This window comes from Scylla paramamosain, chromosome 30 (genome assembly GCF_035594125.1).
Source record: "Scylla paramamosain isolate STU-SP2022 chromosome 30, ASM3559412v1, whole genome shotgun sequence".
Lineage (NCBI taxonomy): Eukaryota > Metazoa > Arthropoda > Malacostraca > Decapoda > Portunidae > Scylla > Scylla paramamosain.
Window position 1 is genome coordinate 3,409,852 of NC_087180.1, and position 20,149 is coordinate 3,430,000.

General features: G+C 40.2%; 1 protein-coding gene across 7 annotated transcripts in view; it reads left to right on the forward strand.

Moving 5' to 3' along the window:
- Positions 1-20,149, forward strand: part of LOC135116168 (adenylate cyclase type 9-like) — a 160,914-nt gene that overhangs the window by 119,783 nt on the left and 20,982 nt on the right. For 5 of the 7 annotated variants that reach the window (XM_064033444.1, XM_064033439.1, XM_064033442.1 and 2 more), the window contains 3 exons: positions 4,758-5,027; positions 6,300-6,399; positions 15,149-20,149. The exon at positions 15,149-20,149 is cut by the window's right edge and continues 3,620 nt beyond it. In XM_064033444.1, the coding sequence (XP_063889514.1) occupies positions 4,758-5,027; positions 6,300-6,399; positions 15,149-16,773 (1,995 nt within the window). In that variant the 3' untranslated portion in view covers positions 16,774-20,149. The remainder of the gene's footprint in view (positions 1-4,757; positions 5,028-6,299; positions 6,400-15,148) is intronic. The other 2 variants (XM_064033445.1, XM_064033447.1) reach the window with 2 other exon arrangements.

A 20,149-nucleotide genomic window follows, 5' to 3' on the forward strand; every position in this document is an offset into this window, starting at 1 on the left:
ACCAAAAGATTGAAAGAGAGCAAATATTAAACCAGTATTCAAAGGAGGAAATAAGGAAAACCCATTAAATTATAGACCAGTGTCCTTGACTAGTGTTGTTGGAAAACTATGTGAAAGAACAATAAAGGAAAGATGGATGGAACATTTGGAAAGAGATAAAGTTTTGGTAAATTGTCAGTTTTAGGAGGGGAAGATCATGCTCCATGAACTTATTGTCCTTTTATTCATAGGTAGTTGATATTGTGCAGAAGAGAGAGACATGGATGGATGGTGTCTGCTTAGACTTGAAGAAAACATTTGACAAAATACCACACCAAAGATTGTTATGGAAGATGAAAAATTATGGAAAAAATTGGAGGAAGACTGTTGGAGTGGATGGAGGATTATCTGGATGATAGAGAAATGAGAACTGTAATACAAGACCAAAATTCATCTTGGCTGAAAATAATTAGTGGTGTCCCACAGGGGTCAGTGTTGGGACCAATAATGTTTTTAATATATGTGAACAAAAAATGAAGTAATAGATAGTTATATGAACTTATTTACAGATGATGTTAAGCTGATGAGAAGGGTAGAAAATGTAAATGACTGTATGATACTGCAAGATGATTTAAATAAGATAAATAGATGGAGTAAATCTTGGCAAATGGAATTCAATTTAAGTAAATGTAAAGTAATGGAGTTTGGTATGAGTAAGAAAAGAATACAAAATCATTATGAGATGGATGGTGTGAAGTTAAAGAAGTCAATAAGAGGAAGTGGATTTGGGAGTAATAGTTACTGAAAATTTGACTCTGGACAAACACATTGATTAAATTACTGAAGAGACAATGAATTTGTTAAGAGTAAAATTGGCATTCTCATAATTGGATGAAGGAATGATAAAAAATTGTTGATTTCCATGATAAGACCAAGATTGTAATATGTGGCAGTGGTGTGGTCTCCTCATACAAAGAGGAATATTGCAAAATTAGAAAGAGTACAAAGAGCAGTCACAAAGATGGTTCTGGAGTTGAGTAAGTCAACAGGATACAATGAAATTACTCCCTTCCTGTAAACCACAACTAGGTAAATACACACATATACATACGCACACATGCACACACACATGAAGAAGACTGCAAAGCTCTGAATCAAGACCTGATTAAGATAAATGAATGCTCATTAAGGTGGAACGTCAAGTTTAATGTCAAGAAATATAGTGTGTTGAAGTTTGGAAAAAATGTGAGGACAGAAGACACCTACTATTTGGGAAATAAGAAAATTACTATAAGATCAGAAGAAAAGATCTGGAAGTAACCATTTCTAAACTGTCAGTTATGAAGCATGTAAACAAGATCACTGGAGAAACATATAATCTACTGAGAAGCATCAAGATGGCATTCTCCTACATTGATGAAGATATGATAAAAAAACTGATAACAACAATGATACATCCAAGACTGGAGTATGCAGCATTAGTGTGGTCACCAAGTTTGAATAAGGATGTCAGAAAGCTAGAAAGAATTAAGAAAACTGCAACTAAAACCCCTGCAAGTCTAAGAGGGCATAGTTATGAAGAGAGGTTGATGAGTTTGGGCTTCAAGCACAACACAGTCCACACTCAAGAACCTGGGCTGAAACCCAAAGTGTACTAATGAGTTGACACTAGTATTAATGTGGCTGCTCACCCCACCCCCTGACATTGACCCAGAGTCAGGTCAGGTGACAACCTTTCCCACATTCTCCATCAACAACAACACACACACAGTTGAAGAGAGAGAGAGAGAGAGAGAGAGAGAGAGAGAGAGAGAGAGAGAGAGAGAGAGAGAGAGAGAGAGAGAGAGAGAAATGAGAACTAATTGAGAATGAAAATGGATGGAGGGAGCATAAATGCAAAGGGAACAGATGGAGGAAAAATGAAAAGGAGTGGAGGACAGGAAAAGAAAATGCATATTTCTCAATGCTTCCTCTCTCCCTCTAATTCTTCACTTACTCCTCACCCTTGCTGCTTATACTTATTCTTTCTACCTTCTCCCCATCCTCCCATCTTTCTCCTTCACCCTCCCTCCAGTTCCTTGCCCCATGTACTCTCCTTCCCCAGTATGACCCTCCCTCCCCTTTTTTCTTTTCCTCTTCCTTCCTCTTTCATCTTGTCTCAAACCTTTCTCCCTGTCACCTCCCCTCTCCCTCATCTGTCAGAGATAAGGGATAAGGAGAGGAAGGGGGAGGAGGGAAGGGGAAAAAGGAGAGGGAGGGAAGGGAAAGGAGAGGGAGGGAAAGGGAAAGGAGAGGGAGGGAAAGGGAAAGGAGAGGAAGAGAAGGGGAAGAGAGAGAGACAGAAGAGAGAGAGAGAGAGAGAGAGAGAGAGAGAGAGAGAGAGAGAGAGAGAGAGAGAGAGAGAGAGAGAGAGAGAGAGAGAGAAGGGGGGAATGGATGGATGGATGGAGGAAGGGAATGGGGAGGGAAGGAGGGAAGGAAGAGAAGGGCAGGGAAGAGGGAGAAGAGAAGGGAAGGGAAGGGAAGGGAGAGAGAGAGAGAGAGAGAGAGAGAGAGAGAGAGAGAGAGAGAGAGAGAGAGAGAGAGAGAGAGAGAGAGAGAGAGAGAGAGAGAGAGAGAGAGAGTGTGAATTTTACTAGTAACAATATTTGTGCTTAGTGTACTACAGCTTCAACTCCACACCTTTTAGGTCTAGGCATCTGTACATTAGACACACAACAATTACTAGATACTTTCTTCAAGAAAAAAGTGCATCTAATGCACCAGCAAGCACAGTATGTATATATATATATATATATATATATATATATATATATATATATATATATATATATATATATATATATATATATATATATATATATATATATATATATGTTTCTAGTTATAGATGAGGTAAGCAGAGATACGCCTGACTTCCTTCTTCATTTATTGCATCATTTTAACTTTACAGGATGCATCATCAAGCTTAAAAAATAAATAAATAAATAAATAAATACAAAGACAAAAAAATCATAAAATATCATACTAGGGACAAAATTAAAAATAAAACAGCAACCAAAAGGGGGACAGACAGGCAAGCATAAACAAAAAACAAAAAAATGTGACAAAATAACCTATTGGTAGCAGCTTATACATGACAAAAAAATCAAGCAAAATAAAGACATAAAGCTACAGACAAACTTTGTGTGCTCTTGCGTGTGGTGTGGTAAGGACTGACAAAGAGTGGTGGTGTGAGAACTAAATTAGTTATGAACCTGTATTCCCAAAGCAGAGTTTGTAGAAGATATAATTGCGAGGATGACAGTTAGTTATTCAGTTCAGGTTTCAGGTGTTTATTGTAAAATAGCTTCTAATATTTTAGTGTCAGTATGTGCATCAGCTTTATGTAATATACTAAAATCCTGCTCTGGAAACAGATGACGAGTGGGGCTGGTATGTGTATGTATATGTGTCACCACCCCCACTCTCTTGTACTCCCCTATTAGTAACAGAGTGGAAGAGCGTTTGCCTCACATTCCCACACTTTTGAGTCCGTCATTGCCCACAGCTTACACAAGGTAGATGTGCAGTCTGAAGACAGATGCACAGAAGGAGACTGGGAGGATTGTTACAGTTAGACAGGCTAGTTGCTGTAAGGGGGATAATTGAGTCATTGCTACTGTACACCCCAGCTTATATGTATTGATTATGAGTCTCCAGTTTAGTCTGCCAAGAAGTGTAGTTGATTTGTAATACACTAATTATCAGGGACATGACTCCTCAGATGAGCATGTGTGCAAGCCAAGTTGTGTTACAGTGATAAGTAATCGCCCTCCTGTTTGTCTGTGTAACTTGTCAGTATTCGTGTCACTTTGTGTTATTGTTTTGTGTTAAATATAAGTGTGGACTCAGGCTGCTCAACTGTAGAGGACCTAAGTGATTAGCTGTGTAGTGAACTTTACTCCCTCCTCAGGCCCTGATCAGGCCTGCTGTCCAGGAGGCTGTAAATGACACTACTCGTCTAGAGGCTATAATATGCTGTTGAACAGTGGGGGAATTTGATATGAGGGTGGTAGTCCAGTGGGGTTTTAACCTTAACCCAATGTGTGTCATTGCTTGATGTTATTGTTTTCCTTAGATGTGATTCTTACCCAGCTTATGGAGTTGGTTGTAGTTGTTGTTGTATTTCCTTGTCTGTGGATGGGTAAAACAGACTGGCGATCTCATTAATGCAACCTGGCATTACAACTGGTTGTGAAAAGGGTGCAGGATTCACAAGGAACCCTGTACACCTGTATTTGAGCCCTGCATTGAGTCCACATAGGAGGTGGCTTAGGGAAGCTAGTCCAGTTGCAGCAGCTGTGTGAAGAGGCTCAAAATTGTGGTCATATCAGTGTGTTGGTTACCAAAAACCAGATATCAAGAGGACACAGCAAGAAACATAACAAAATAAAAGCTAAGGATATGTAGTAGTAGTTTTCAAACTAGACCAAGAATTCATTACCAGAGGAAATGGTGTGTGCAAACAGTATACATAAATTTAAAGAAAATGTGAATTTTGTTTTTAAGAATGTGATTTAACAACCTTATCTTAATCCTGTATAAATACTGATATTAAATACATACGCACCATATTTATTTTCTGCTCAGTAAATCTAAGCAGAAATCATGAGTGGATAGTATTTCATTTGGATTTATATCTAAATCTGCTTTGACTAATGAACCTCATTTAGTACAAGATGTTAAGTTAGTGATGAATATGGTTTTCACTTGTTTTTCTCTTCTTTCTCTTTCAGTCCAACTACTTGACTGAGTTTTGGGGTGGATTAGGAAAAGAAACTGATGGGGCTAGTGAAAGTGAAAGCCATAGCCCTTCAGCTCTGACACCCACTATCACAACAGCCCCTGTCTCTCTTGCTCAGCCATCCCTCCCAGGTCCTGTCCCACACCAGACAGATGCCAGCAGCCCAAAGGACCCACTTGAAAACTCATGGGGGAATGTGACAGGGAAGGACCCCAGAAAAGATTCTGGTATCCGCAGTCGCAGGTCAAGTATTCAGAACCAGGTGAGATGGCCCCAACTCAAAATTATACAACCTGAGACAATTCAGTGTATATAATATTTGCCAGCCTGTAGGGTTCTCCCTCCCACTAGATCCATCATGGAGTTAATAATGGAGAATTTACAAAAACCTTATCCTTGTCATGCTTTAGAATAAGCATTATAGCTTGGCTCATCACAAGATTACTTGTATGTTTCAGCCTTATTCATCATATGGCAATTCATAAGGCTACAGCATGCAGTCTCCTGAATAGGCCTTCTAAAAAATTTTCACCAAATATATTTAAGCAACTATGCTAAGATTTGCCTTTTCCCCCAGTCCCTCTATTGTCCTCTCAGCATTCTTAAGCCATCCTTCTTTTCTACCATCCCTTTTTACCAAATTGATAAAATTAAACTCCACCGTGTCTTTCAAAATCAGCATTCCAAATCCCACATTAGATCTTCAGTGTTATTCTGGGGATGCATCAAACAATCCTTCTTTGTGTCCCCTTTAGTCTGCAGACATTGTCTTCCTTCACTACCCAGGATTCACAAATATACTTTGTAATAATCCTCATGCAGACCAATGGTTTTGACATTCTTCATCCACTTCTAATATTTGCCTTTTACATTAGTACTTACACCATCTGCACATATCACATTATCCAAATAAGAAGATTCAACTACTCATTAAGATAACTCATCATATAAGACAATCTGTTTATCCCATCTTCTTTCTTCATGTTGTGTATTCAGACTATTGCTTACTTGAACCCTAAGGTACATCATGGACTTTGACAGCACACCAACCCTGTTGTCATTGTAGTGCTGATTCTAATTCTTGGCCAGATGGCAAAAGTTTTGCTTGATTTCCATTCACACTGTTATTCCTGTTTACCTAGCAGAGAAAATGTACAAGACGTTAGCCAGGAAGTCAGTGACCTAGCAAGTCCACCAAGATTTACACCAGTATGGCAAGGTTTATGGCTCAAATCACCTAATCTTTGGGAGAGGTTTTGAGCTTGATTCATATGACTGCACAATGTTGGACATCATAAATGTTCATCTCTTTTACTTCTCCTTTAAACATAAGACCCATAAAAACATTTCTTTACTGTTGTATGCCACTGTACTCTGTTTTATCAGTCTTTTCATTCATGTCTCTAAAAAAGAAAAAAATTCAATCATGCTAAAAGCAATTAAGGAATCAGTATTGAGTAAGTTATGTAAGTACACTCATTATTCATATAGTTTACACTATTATACCCATAATAAATAACAACAACATTTCCAGTTAATTGCAATGAATGGAATGAGCCCAGGAGACCTGCTGACACATCGAGTTAGTGGATACTACACTTCTAGTCAGTCTTCAGTTGCTGATCAAAAATATGGTGAGTCTTTATTTTGATTTCTTCCCAAATGGGCTCAGCCTTCTGTTGTTCTCAGGTGGTCAGGAAAGAGATAGGGATACTTAAGGACTCTCATTCTGCAGCAGAACTCCTGGTCTTTTTATACTGGTGCCTATTTGATTGAAATTTTGCCTTAAACTCAGAAAATATTTTGATAGAGTGTATCTCTCCGTGGATGACTGGCATATATTGAAGACCTGTAGACTTGATCATTATCCATCACTTTTAACCATATGGAAGACAGCTAAGACTTGTTGTAGAGAACACTCAGAGTTGTCTGAATGGTGACATAGCATTGCTTGGGACTCAAGGCATGTTGTATTGCAGACTCAGAGCATGTTGTATTGCAGACTCAGGGTATGTTGTGTTGCTGATTTAGGGCATGTTGTATTGCAGACTCAAGGGATGTTGTATTACAGACTCAGGGCATGTTGTATTGCAGACTCAAGGGATGTTCTATTGCAGACTCAAAGGATGTTGTATTGCAGAATCAAGGGATGCTCTCTTGCAGATTCAAGGGATGTTGTAGACTCAGGGCATGTTGTATTGCAAACTCAGGGCATGTTGTATTGCAGACTCAGGGGATGTTGTATTGCAGACTCAGGGCATGTTGTATTGCAGATGCAGGGCATGTTGTATTGCAGACTCAGGGCATGTTGTATTGCAGACTAAGGGCATGTTGTATTGCAGATGCAGGGCATGTTGTATTGCAGATGCAGGGTATGTTGTATTGCAGACTCAGGGCATGCTGTATTGCAGACTCAAGGCATATTGTATTGCAGATACAGGGCATGTTGTATTGCAGACTCAGGGCATGTTGTATTGCAGACTCAGGGCATGTATTGCAGACTCAGGGCATGTTGTATTCTGGACTCAGGGCATGTTGTATTGCAGACTCGGGCATGTTGTATTGCAGACTCAGGGCATGTTGTATTCTGGACTCAGGGGATGCTGTATTTTGGGCTCAGGGGATGTTGTATTCTGGATTCAGGGAATGCTGTATTGTATACTATAAAGGATGTTGTATTGTGGACTCAGGGGATATTGTATTCTTGCTCTAGAGATATTACATTCCATACTCTAAAGGATGTTGTATTCTGGACTCAAGGGAAGTTGTGTTCCATTCTCTACAGAACCTGCATTCTCTCACCCTGCTGCAAATGGTGATCACTGTCAACTTCCCAATAATACAGTGATCTCATGATGATAACTACACCTTAGTACCTGAAGGCCACAAGAGGTTACAGGGTTAAACTTTTGTTTCCAAATTTGCCCACCCACATGTTTTGCCCCACAGAGTATAAGAAGAAAATGAGCACGGTGAGCACATTCTTCTTGTGCGAATCACACATTATGTGATGGGCAGAATATTATTTCTAAAAATCCATTTTATGTGACCGTGTATCACACTGCATGAGTTGGGCAGAAGTGTAGAGTTTGCATTAGGCGTAACCCTCCTTCACAGAGTGTGCCACCTGCTCACTTTTGGAAAGGGGTAAGGTTTTTCTCCCATGGAGGCTAGCTGCACCCTCTACAGTGACATCATGCATGGCTAATTCCTTATTGGTTGCTGCCTTCTCTCTCTCTCTCTCTCTCTCTCTCTCTCTCTCTCTCTCTCTCTCTCTCTCTCTCTCTCTCTCTCTCTCTCTCTCTCTCTCTCTCTCTCTCTCTCTCTCTCTCTCTCTCTCTCTCTCTCTCTCTCTGCATCTAAGAGAGAGAGAGAGAGAGAGAGAGAGAGAGAGAGAGAGAGAGAGAGAGAGAGAGAGAGAGAGGGGAGGGCAAAGGGGGAGAACATAAATAGAAATGAAAGTGATAGACAATGGTGGGATTACTAGGAGAGAGAGAGAGAGAGAGTTTGTTGCAGTTGTTTTTGGAGGATGATAGGTGACCACCACCCAGTTTAATTTTTTCCATTAATTATGTCATTCACTGTGCCTGACACATTGTACCGCCCATATAGATACACACTGGGTGAGCCTGGCATACAGCATCATTCCAAGTGTAAAAGGAATTGGTGATTGCAGGAGAAGGGAGGTGGAGTCCATCATGTGAAACACAAAGCTAAAAAAGTGGTTCTTGTCACTGTCCAAAACTTGTAAGCCAGCCAAACCCTGCTGTTTACATCTTCTTAAAAACAGCAGCTTGCATCTTTCCTCCTTATTCATGTCCATAGCAACAATGACCAGTATTAATTACTGGAGTCAGTATTCATTGTGTCTTTGGTGATGCATAACTGGGTTTTTCCTCAGGTTGAAAAATTATGTTCACTTTGTTTAGTTTGTAGTGATGAATGTGAGGCAAACAAGTCACACATTATAATATCATTCAGTCATAGATCTTCATGTGTCAGGCTTCAGTGGTGTTGATGTAGCAAAACGTGATTTAAAAAACACAAAACTTCCAGAACCTCATATGAAAATTCATTAAGGGAAACAGTGAGGAATGATCTTTTCACAGCCACAGTGGTGGCATTGCTACTGCTTCCCCTTAGCTACCTTGCTGTAAGAGTGGATTATAATCCAACTGCCTTCATAGAGAAACTAGAAGCTGTGGGGTAAAGATAAAGAAATACCACCACTGTGGTTGTGAAAAGACAATTGTTTATTACATCCCTTGACAAATTTTCATGAGACGTTCTGGAAGTTTTGCATTTTTATATTCACATGTTTTGCTATATTGAGTCCATTCAAGCCCAGCATGTGGAGATCCATGATGGAATAATGATACCATGACTTGTCTGCCTTGCACTTATCACTACAAACACCACAGCATGAACAGAACATAATGCATTTCACCCCAAGAGCAGAGGCAGTCATACATCACCAAAGACACAATGAACACTGACACTGGTCATTGTTTTTTTTTTTCTTTTTCTTTTTTTTTATGTAGGAAGCATACTGGCCAAGGGCAATAAAAATCTAATAAAAAAAAATATCCACTGAAATGCCATTCCCATAAAAGGGTCAAAGCAGTGGTCAAAAATTGGTGGATAAGTGTCTTGAAACCTCCCTCTTGAAGGAATTCAAGTCATAGGAAGGTGGAAATACAGAAGCAGGCAGGGAGTTCCAGAGTTTACCAGAGAAAGGGATGAATGATTGAGAATACTGGTTAACTCTTGTGTTAGAGAGGTGGATAGAATAGGGGTGAGAGAAAGAAGAAAGTCTTGTGCAGCGAGGCCGCGGAAGGAGGGGAGGCATGCAGTTAGCAAGATCAGAAGAGCAGTTGGCATGAAAATAGTGGTAGAAGACAGCTAGATATGCAACATTGCGGCGGTGAGAGAGGGGCTGAAGACAGTCAGTTAGAGGAGAGGAGTTGATGAGACGAAAAGCTTTTGATTCCACCCTGTCTAGAAGAGCAGTATGAGTGGAACCCCCCCAGACATGTGAAGCATACTCCATACATGGACGGATAAGGCCCTTGCACAGAGTTAGCAGCTGGGGGGTGAGAAAAACTGGCGGAGACGTCTCAGAACACCTAACTTCATAGAAGCTGTTTTAGCTAGAGATGAGATGTGAAGTTTCCAGTTCAGATTATAAGTAAAGGACAGACCGAGGATGTTCAATGTAGAAGAGGGGGACAGTTGAGTGTCACTGAAGAAGAGGGGATAGTTGTCTGAAAGGTTATGTCGAGTTGATAGATGGAGGAATTGAGTTTTTGAGGCATTGAACAATACCAAGTTTGCTCTGCCCCAATCAGAAATTTTAGAAAGATCAGAAGTCAGGCGTTCTGTGGCTTCCCTGCGTGATATGTTTACCTCCTGAAGGGTTGGACGTCTATGAAAACATGTGGAAAAGTGCAGGGTGGTATCATCAGCGTAGGAGTGGATAGGACAAGAAGTTTGGTTTAGAAGATCATTAATGAACACCACTGTTAATAGATTTAGGAGAAGAACAGTGACCGTCTACCACAGCAGCAATAGAACATTCAGAAAGAAAACTTGAGATGAAGTTACAGAGAGAAGGATAGAAACCGTAGGAGGGTAGTTTGGAAATCAAAGCTTTGTGCCAGACTCTATCAAAGGCTTTTGATATGTCCAAGGCAACAGCAAAAGTTTCACCAAAGTCTCTAAAAGAGGATGACCAAGACTCAGTAAGGAAAGCCAGAAGATCACCAGTAGAGCGGCCTTGACGGGACCCATACTGGCGATCAGATAGAAGGTTGTGAAGTGATAGATGTTTAAGAATCTTCCTGTTGAGGATAGATTCAAAAACTTTAGATAAGCAGGAAATTAAAGTAATAGGACGGTAGTTTGAGGGATTAGAACGGTCACCCTTTTTAGGAACAGGTTGAATGTAGGCAAACTTCCAGCAAGAAGGAAAGGTAGATGTTGACAGATAGAGCTGAAAGAGTTTGACTAGGCAAGGTGCAAGCACGGATGCACAGTTTCGGAGAACAATAGGAGGGACCCCGTCAGGTACATAAGCCTTCCGAGGGTTTAGGCTAGCAAGAGCATGAAAACATCATTGCGAAGAATTTTAATACGTGGCATGAAGTAGTCAGAGGGTGGAGGAGAGGGAGGAACAAGCCCAGAATCGTCCAAGGTAGTGTTTTTAGCAAAGGTTTGAGCAAAGAGTTCAGCTTTAGAAATAGATGTGACAGCAGTGGTGCCATCTGGTTGAAATAGAGGAGGGAAAGAAGAAGAAGCAAAGTTATTGGAAATATTTTTGGCTAGATGCCAGAAATCATGAGGGGAGTTAGATCTTGAAAGGTTTTGACATTTTCTGTTAATGAAGGAGTTTTTGGCTAGTTGGAGAACAGACTTGGCATGGTTCCGGGCAGAAATATAAAGTGCATGAGATTCTGTGATGGAATGCTTGAGTACCTTTTGTGGGCCACCTCTCTATCATGTATAGCACGAGAACAAGCTGTGTTAAACCAAGGTTTAGAAGGTTTAGGACGAGAAAAAGAGTGAGGAATGTATACCTCCATGCCAGACACTATCACCTCTGTTATGCGCTCAGCACACAAAGACGGGTCTCTGACACGGAAGCAGTAATCATTCCAAGGAAAATCAGCAAAATACCTCCTCAGGTCCCCCCAACTAGCAGAGGCAAAACGCCAGAGTCACCTTTGCTTAGGGGGATCCTGAGGAGGGATTGGAGTGATAGGACAAGATAAAGATATGAGATTGTGATCAGAGGAGCCCAACGGAGAAGAAATGGTGACAGCATAAGCAGAAGGATTAGAGGTCAGGAAAAGGTCAAGAATGTTGGGCGTATCTCCAAGACGGTCAGGAATACAAGTAGGGTGTTGCACCAATTGCTCTAGGTCATGGAGGATAGCAAAGTTGTAGGCTAGTTCACCAGGATGGTCAGTGAAGGGAGAGGAAAGCCAAAGCTGGTGGTGAACATTGAAGTCTCCAAGAATGGAGATCTCTACAAAAGGGAAGAGGGTCAGAATGTGCTCCACTTTGGAAGTTAAGTAGTCAAAGAATTTCTTATAGTCAGAGGAGTTAGGAGAGAGGTATACAGCACAGAGAAACTTAGTATGAGAATGACTCTGTAGTCGTAGCAACACCCTACTCGTATTCCTGACCGTCTTGGAGATACGCCCAACATTCTTGACCTTTTCCTGACCTCTAATCCTTCTGCTTATGCTGTCACCCTTTCTTCTCCGTTGGGCTCCTCCGATCACAATCTCTTATCTTTATCTTGTCCTATCACTCCAATCCCTCCTCAGGATCCCCCTAAGCGAAGGTGCCTCTGGCGTTTTGCCTCTGCTAGTTGGGGGACCTGAGGAGGTATTTTGCTGATTTTCCTTGGAATGATTACTGCTTCCGTGTCAGAGACCCGTCTTTGTGTGCTGAGCGCATAACAGGGGTGATAGTGTCTGGCATGGAGGCGTACATTCCTCACTCTTTTTCTCGTCCTAAACCTTCTAAACCTTGGTTTAACACAGCTTGTTCTCGTGCTATACATGATAGAGAGGTGGCCCACAAAAGGTACTCAAGCATTCCATCACAGAATCTCATGCACTTTATATTTCTGCCCGGAACCATGCCAAGTCTGTTCTCCAACTAGCCAAAAACTCCTTCATTAACAGAAAATGTCAAAACCTTTCAAGATCTAACTCCCCTCATGATTTCTGGCATCTAGCCAAAAATATTTCCAATAACTTTGCTTCTTCTTCTTTCCCTCCTATTTCAACCAGATGGCACCACTGCTGTCACATCTATTTCTAAAGCTGAACTCTTTGCTCAAACCTTTGCTAAAAACACTACCTTGGACGACTCTGGGCTTGTTCCTCCCTCTCCTCCACCCTCTGACTACTTCATGCCACGTATTAAAATTCTTTGCAATGATGTTTTCCATGCTCTCGCTGGCCTAAACCCTCGGAAGGCTTATGTACCTGACGGGGTCCCTCCTATTGTTCTCCGAAACTGTGCCTCCATGCTTGCACCTTGCCTAGTCAAACTCTTTCAGCTCTGTCTGTCAACATCTACCTTTCCTTCTTGCTGGAAGTTTGCCTACATTCAACCTGTTCCTAAAAAGGGTGACCGTTCTAATCCCTCAAACTACCATCCTATTGCTTTAATTTCCTGCCTACCTAAAGTTTTTTAATCTATTCTCAACAGGAAGATTCTTAAACATCTATCACTTCACAACCTTCTATCTGATCGCCAGTATGGGTTCCATCAAGGCCGCTCTACTGGTGATCTTCTGGCTTTCCTTACTGAGTCTTGGTCATCCTCTTTTAGAGACTTTGGTGAAACTTTTGCTGTTGCCTTGGACATATCAAAAGCTTTTGATAGAGTCTGGCACAAAGCTTTGATTTCCAAACTACCCTCTTACAGTTTCTATCCTTCTCTTTGTAACTTCGTCTGAAGTTTCCTTTCTGACCGTTCTATTGCTGCTGTGGTAGACGGTCACTGTTCTTCTCCTAAATCTATTAACAGTGGTGTTCCTCAGGGTTCTGTCCTGTCACCCACTCTCTTCTTATTATTCATTAATGATCTTCTAAACCAAACTTCTTGTCCTATCCACTCCTACGCTGATGATACCACCCTGCAGTTTTCCACGTCTTTTCATAGACGTCCAACCCTTCAGGAGGTAAACATATCACGCAGGGAAGCCACAGAACGCCTGACTTCTGATCTTTCTAAAATTTCTGATTGGGGCAGAGCAAACTTGGTATTGTTCAATGCCTCAAAAACTCAATTCCTCCATCTATCAACTCGACACAACCTTCCAGACAACTATCCCCTCTTCTTCAATGACACTCAAGTGTCCCCCTCTTCTACACTGAACATCCTCGGTCTGTCCTTTACTTATAATCTGAACTGGAAATTTCACATCTCATGTCTAGCTAAAACAGCTTCTATGAAGTTAGGTGTTCTGAGACGTCTCCGCCAGTTTTTCTCAGCTGCTAACTCTGTACAAGGGCCTTATCCGTCCATGTATGGAGTATGCTTCACATGTCTGGGGGGGTTCCACTCATACTGCTCTTCTAGACTGGGTGGAATCAAAAGCTTTTCGTCTCATCAACTCCTCTCCTCTAACTGACTGTCTTCAGCCTCTCTCTCACCGCCGCAATGTTGCATATCTAGCTGTCTTCTACCGCTATTTTCATGCTAACTGCTCTTCTGATCTTGCTAACTGCATGCCTCCCCTCCTTCCGTGGCCTTGCTGCACAAGACTTTCTTCTTACTCTCACCCCTATTCTGTCCACCTCTCTAACGCAAGAGTTAACCAGTATTCTCAATCATTCATCCCTTTCTCTGGTAAACTCTGGAACTCCCTGCCTGCTTCTGTATTTCCACCTTCTTATGACTTGAATTCTTTCAAGAGGGAGGTTTCAAGACACTTATTCATCAATTTTTGACCAGTCACTGCTTTGACCCTTTTATGGGACTGGCATTTCAGTGGGCATTTTTTTTTATTAGATTTTTGTTGCCCTTGGCCAGTGTCCTTCCTACATAAAAAAAAAAAAAATATCCCTGATTAAATCACATCTTCATTAACTTTAGATGTGTGTGGATATCATTAAATGCTAATGCTAACATTGGATCACCAGTACAGTACAGAAACAATCATTAAAAGTCACAGCTGAAGATGCTCACTGTTTCTATTATCACCTAGTATCACCTATATTTCAACCCATCCAATATTCATCTCTTCCCTGGTTGGTGCTGACACTCTTGCTGTCTTATATGGGTGCAGAGCCATGGCATTCATCACTAAATGCAAAAATATAAACAATAATTTTCTAATGTTGCACGCTGGATCAGTTTCACTGCTGTAAGATGCAAAAAGGAATTTCACAGTTTGCAAGCACACAAGCAGAAGTAAGTCACTAAATTGGCATCATTGGAGATGCCAGGGGTGGCAGTGGCTTGCTCCCTTATCTGGCGTCATAATTATCCTATCACTTTACGGACTCCTTTGCAACTTGTTGCAGCTCATCTATGCATTAAGGTTAAAAATATTCATGTTAGTGTATGACCTGGAGACAAACTGATCCCCCTCATTATATGTGATTTATGTTAGAATACTGCATGTTAGCAGTCACCTGACAATTTGTGGTCTTACATTTTTTATTATTGAGATGATGGTATCATTAAGCTACAAGTTTTTTGAAGTTAGTATAATGACAGACCATACAAGACTCAGAATTAATTTTGATTATAAACACAATGTGATGCTTTAGGGACTGATACTAAATTTGAAGATGCAGTTCAACTATTTTAAATGACTTAATTTGTTGTGTAAAATATATTTTTTCCCTCATACAGGAGAGACTGGAGAAGGTAGCTGCCGGCTAGAACCTAGCAGCATGCCACTCAATGAGAGCCTCACTCGCTTTCATCAGTTACGCAAGGAGTCTGATATTCAGTTAATCAAGTGTATCCAAAAAGATACAAACCATAGACATATTGTGGCTTCTCCTCTCTCTGCAGCAACCCTGTTCTTTGTAGACAAGGAGCTGGAGCGCCAGTACCGTCAACAGGCTCACAAACCACGTCAGGATGCTCCACCCACCCTTGCCTCCACACACTTCAACAACTACTTTGATATCCTGGTGAGTGCCTTCGTCTACTTAGGAGTGACCATCTCTTTGTTTGTCCTGTTTCACTACACATTGGGCTGGCTGGTACTGTGCCTACTGTCAACCAGCTGGTACCTGATTTTACTGGTATTATGCTGTCCACATTTGGTTCGTGGAGATGGCACCAGGGCAACTTCCCCAGTCATTTCCCAAATCTACGAGTGTTTGACACAGTGGAGACTGTGGCATGTGTGTGGAGCCTCTCTCATCTGCCTCCCTCTGGCAGTTGTTCTGTATAATTTTTCTTGCACTCTGTCTGGCCGTGATGAAGAAATGCGATATTTCTGTTATCTCTCTTTTGTCGCTTTGATACATTTATGCAACTTCACACAGCTGAACTGTTGGATGAAAAACATTCTAGCAACTTTAGGGACAGTGATTCTTTTGGTGCTAGCAGTCCCTCAACATTGTTTGGAAGTGGAAGAAGGAGGACTTACAAGCAATGCTACTAATGTGACCATGCCAGACCCAGAGTGGGATAACATGGCTCAGTTTTCTTACCAAGAGATGGTAGTTGCTGCTACATTGTTGTTGTTGCTTGTATGGTTTCTTAACAGAGAATTTGAAATTGGCTATAGACTGAGTTTCCATGGGTCAGTAATGGCTATTAAGGACAAGGTTCATGTTCAGACCATGAAAAATCAGGCTGACTGGCTGTTGCACAACATTATCCCAAGACATGTAGTGGACTCTATCAAGACCTCCGCCAAGTACTCAGAAAACCACCGTGACGTAGCCATCATGTTTGCCTCCATCGTCAACTTCAATGAACTGTATGATGAGGATTACCTAGGAGGCAAAGAGTACCTGCGCGTCCTCAATGAGCTAGTGGCAGATCTAGATGAGCTCCTTTCCCGCCCAGAGTTCAAGAATATTGAGAAGATCAAGACAATAGGTAGCACCTACATGGCTGCCTCTGGTCTGGATGCCAAAGTGCGACAGAACAACACAGATGCACACCAACACATCTTTGAGTTGGTGGAGTTTGCTCTTGCCACACAGAAGGTCATTGACGACTTCAATCAAGATCTCATTGAATTCAATCTCATTGTAAGGATTGGTCTGAACTTTGGGGATGTCACTGCTGGCATCATTGGCACTACAAAACTCTACTATGACATCTGGGGTGATGCAGTGAACATTGCTTCTAGGATGGACTCCACAGGAGTACCTGGCCGCATCCAGGTGAGCAACAGGTGTGCCGCTGTGCTAAACCGCAGGTATGAGTTAGAACGACGTGGACAGGTGTTCGTCAAGGGAAAGGACAACATGGATGTGTACTTGCTCAAGGGCCGCAAAGATAATGTCTGAGGAAGTAGTGATTGTGGTCATGTGAAGTATGTTCAGGAATCACAAAACAAGTCAGCACAAAGTGTGTCTTGGAGGCTTCAATATGCATATATTATTGGGTAATGTTTTATTGTAAATAGTAGAAACAAAATAAGAATTAAAATTTTGCATGTCAATAGGTTTTTAATAATCTCCATGCATTATTATTTTGTAAAATAATATTACTGTTATGAGGAAATCAAGCATATTGTAAATTTTTTTGTACCCAAAACACTGTATGCTTTTGAGTGTAGACTATAAAAGCATAGGTTTCAAAAGACAAAGATCTGCTTTCTTGATATTATTTGCTCTATACTTGATGGAACAGATAAGTACTTACTGGAGCTTTGGATTTAAGACTAGATACCCTTGCTGATCCCAATTGGTGATAATGGGTTCCTTAAATGTGTTCCAAGGATGGCTGTCTGAATTTCATCATTGACAAGTGGCATCTGGAAGGATTCTCAGTCATAAACCCTCAAGTCCATTGTGTTCTCATCAGCTTCATCAAATATGGAACTTATAATGGTACATATATAAGAAGGGGTTTTCATAAGACAGAGTAATTATATTCATAGTTACTGTACGTACATGCTTTTGGTGTAGAAGATAGGAGAGCACACCAAAAAGAGAGGAGTCACCAACATTTGTGGTGATGTATTCACATCATACACAGAAGTGTCTCTTGCTCTCAGCTAGATAATGAAGCAAGCATTTCAAGTTTAATAGAAATGTCTTCATCATTACTTCCTACAAGAGCCATTATATGAAATAAACCCTAGTCACATACCACCTGAAGATCAAAATTGCTTCTCACTTCAAAGCTTGTGTGTTATTCTTGATAGAGTAGGGAGACTTTTGAGCTCTAGCTCATGTGCTCTTAATTGATGAGTGCCATTTATGATGTGAGTCACAAGGTTGCTTTAAACATGAACAAGGTGTTGCATTTCTGTAAATATTAAGACAAGTTGAAAGGCTACCAAGTTTAAAAAAAAAATTATCGAGAACTTAAGCATGTTTCTTTGACATTGTAAGGCTTTCATACATTTGTTTTTATCATTATTGTCCAGCCACACATTGTTTGGAGTGTTAAGTAAATGAGCATTTGCTTTTCCTATGGAGCTTTACAAATGTTAAATAAATACAAACATGCTGTACATTTAACATTTCTTATTGATATTATATATCAATGCTGTTCATTTCAATACTATCACTCATAGTTCTTGTGTAAGTCATCAATGAGAGTGCTGTTGAGGACTGTCAGTTTTATACATGAGTCAGTGTTGCAATTATTGCTTGGTATTGTTATTTTCCAGCAACCACACTCTTGTTTTGGATGGTCTTCATGCTGGTGGCCAGTGTTGTTGGTATGTGTGTAACACAGATTGACTAATGTGTGTTTTCAGGCTGTGTTCATTTTAAGATGAGTATTTTAAATAACATATTTTAACAATGTGTTTATGATGAAAGATTTTATTTAAAATTTATCTGAAAAATTGCAGTTCACATTACTTCCAATGTTGTTTGCTCAGTACAATTCCAACTGGAGTTCAAGGTCTAATTAGCTAAAGCTTTGGATAATTGATTGTGCAACTAGACTAAGTGTTCATAATTTAAACACACACAAAAAAAACTGTAATAACTTTAAAGAGGACATGTAAATTGAAGAGAATTGAATTAAAATAAAGCTGCAAGTAAGTGTTGTAAATATAGCACATGAAGCTTACTCATCGTCCAGTATATATAATTGAGTTAGATAAATAGTCATGTTCAGTGATATTAATGTAAAGAGCAAAGAAATACCATAAATTCTAATTAAAAGCCAAAATCTGGATTAAGCATATAAGACTTAAGTTGTTGTAGCTCTTCATTGGAAGTGTTGTGCTGTGGTGACTAAGTCAGTGATAGGATGTGGCCACTGTAGTTGTTAATGCCTCAGGTGTTTATAAGGAACTGGAAGCAATTAAGCAAGCTCCTGAGAATATGTTGAAGTGCCTTATGTTAAGTACTACCACGAGCAAAGTAAAGATCTCGCAGTACCTACAAAAGTTAAGGGCTTAGTGTTTTGCTGTTCGTTTTGATCATAAGTTTACACGCTTTCCCATTTAGTAAAGGAATGAACTTTTACCAAAAATGTATAAACTGTGTGATACAGTAATCTTTCCTATGAATTAATATCTTTTATGTTAACAATAAGAAAAAGAGAAAACTAAATTGGCAGGCTAGAAATGCTGACAGACACTCATGCTTTGCCACAATTAGTGGTAATGACTGGCAATCATGCGGTTTCAAGGCTAGTGCTGACAAACACTCGTGCTGTGCCAGAGCTGGTAGTACTGACAGTTACTCATGCTGTACCACAGTGTAATGCAGACTAGACAGGTATGCTGTGCCACAGCTAGTATTGATGACAGACTGTTAGACATCAATAGTTCAAAGGGGAGATGAGTGAAATTTAGTTAAAGGAGGATGGGCTTAAGGAAAGGATTTTCCCCCTTTACAGTGGAAATCAACGAAGCTGTTGGTGTGATGTGTTGTACAGTTTTTTTTCCTATTCTCACTAACCCTTCTCTTCAATTGTCTGTAGCAAAATACTCATAATTTTGAGTATTCACATCAAGCATATCACCCATAGACTGGAAATAATTTGGATACACATGTAGGTGACTGTGCTTAATGGAGTGTGATGGGTGCAATGTCATCTTTTGCTCTTTTGCATGCATTTTCTTTTAATACTGAGTATTGCATTTTGGGACATTGTTTTGCTGAAGTATTGAAAGAGTGTTAGGCACAATTCACAGTGTAGCAGATCACCCTCATTTACAATATATACATGATTGGTTGTAATGCAAAACCAATTGTAAAGGACACCAAAGTGATTGAAAACAAACACTCACTCATCATCTCAGTTGATAAGACCTGACACATCAAAAAAAAAATTTCCACAACAGTCAGCAATAAGAGACCACCAGCTCATGCATGTATATCATACAGATATACAGACACATTTTTTTAGGTGTTTTCTCAGGTTTATCAGATAAGTAGATGGGTGATTGTTGTATACATCCTATTTTCCTAATTTGTGTTAATCATTTTTATTTAAATTTTTTTTTTTTTTTTTAGTGTTTGATATTTCTTTTAAGTGTTCTGCTTCCTTTTATTGATTTTACATGTAATTAGCCTTGTATAGGACGTAAATATTGATGCTGATGGATGATGTCCTCCTCTGAGAGTTGTGCTTTACATCCTGTAACCATATAAACAAAAGCCAGTTGTACAGTACAATGCTCAGTTCTGTCAAAGAAAGCATGCAGACAACAAATGTCATTACACTATTGTGTAATGACATTTACACTCA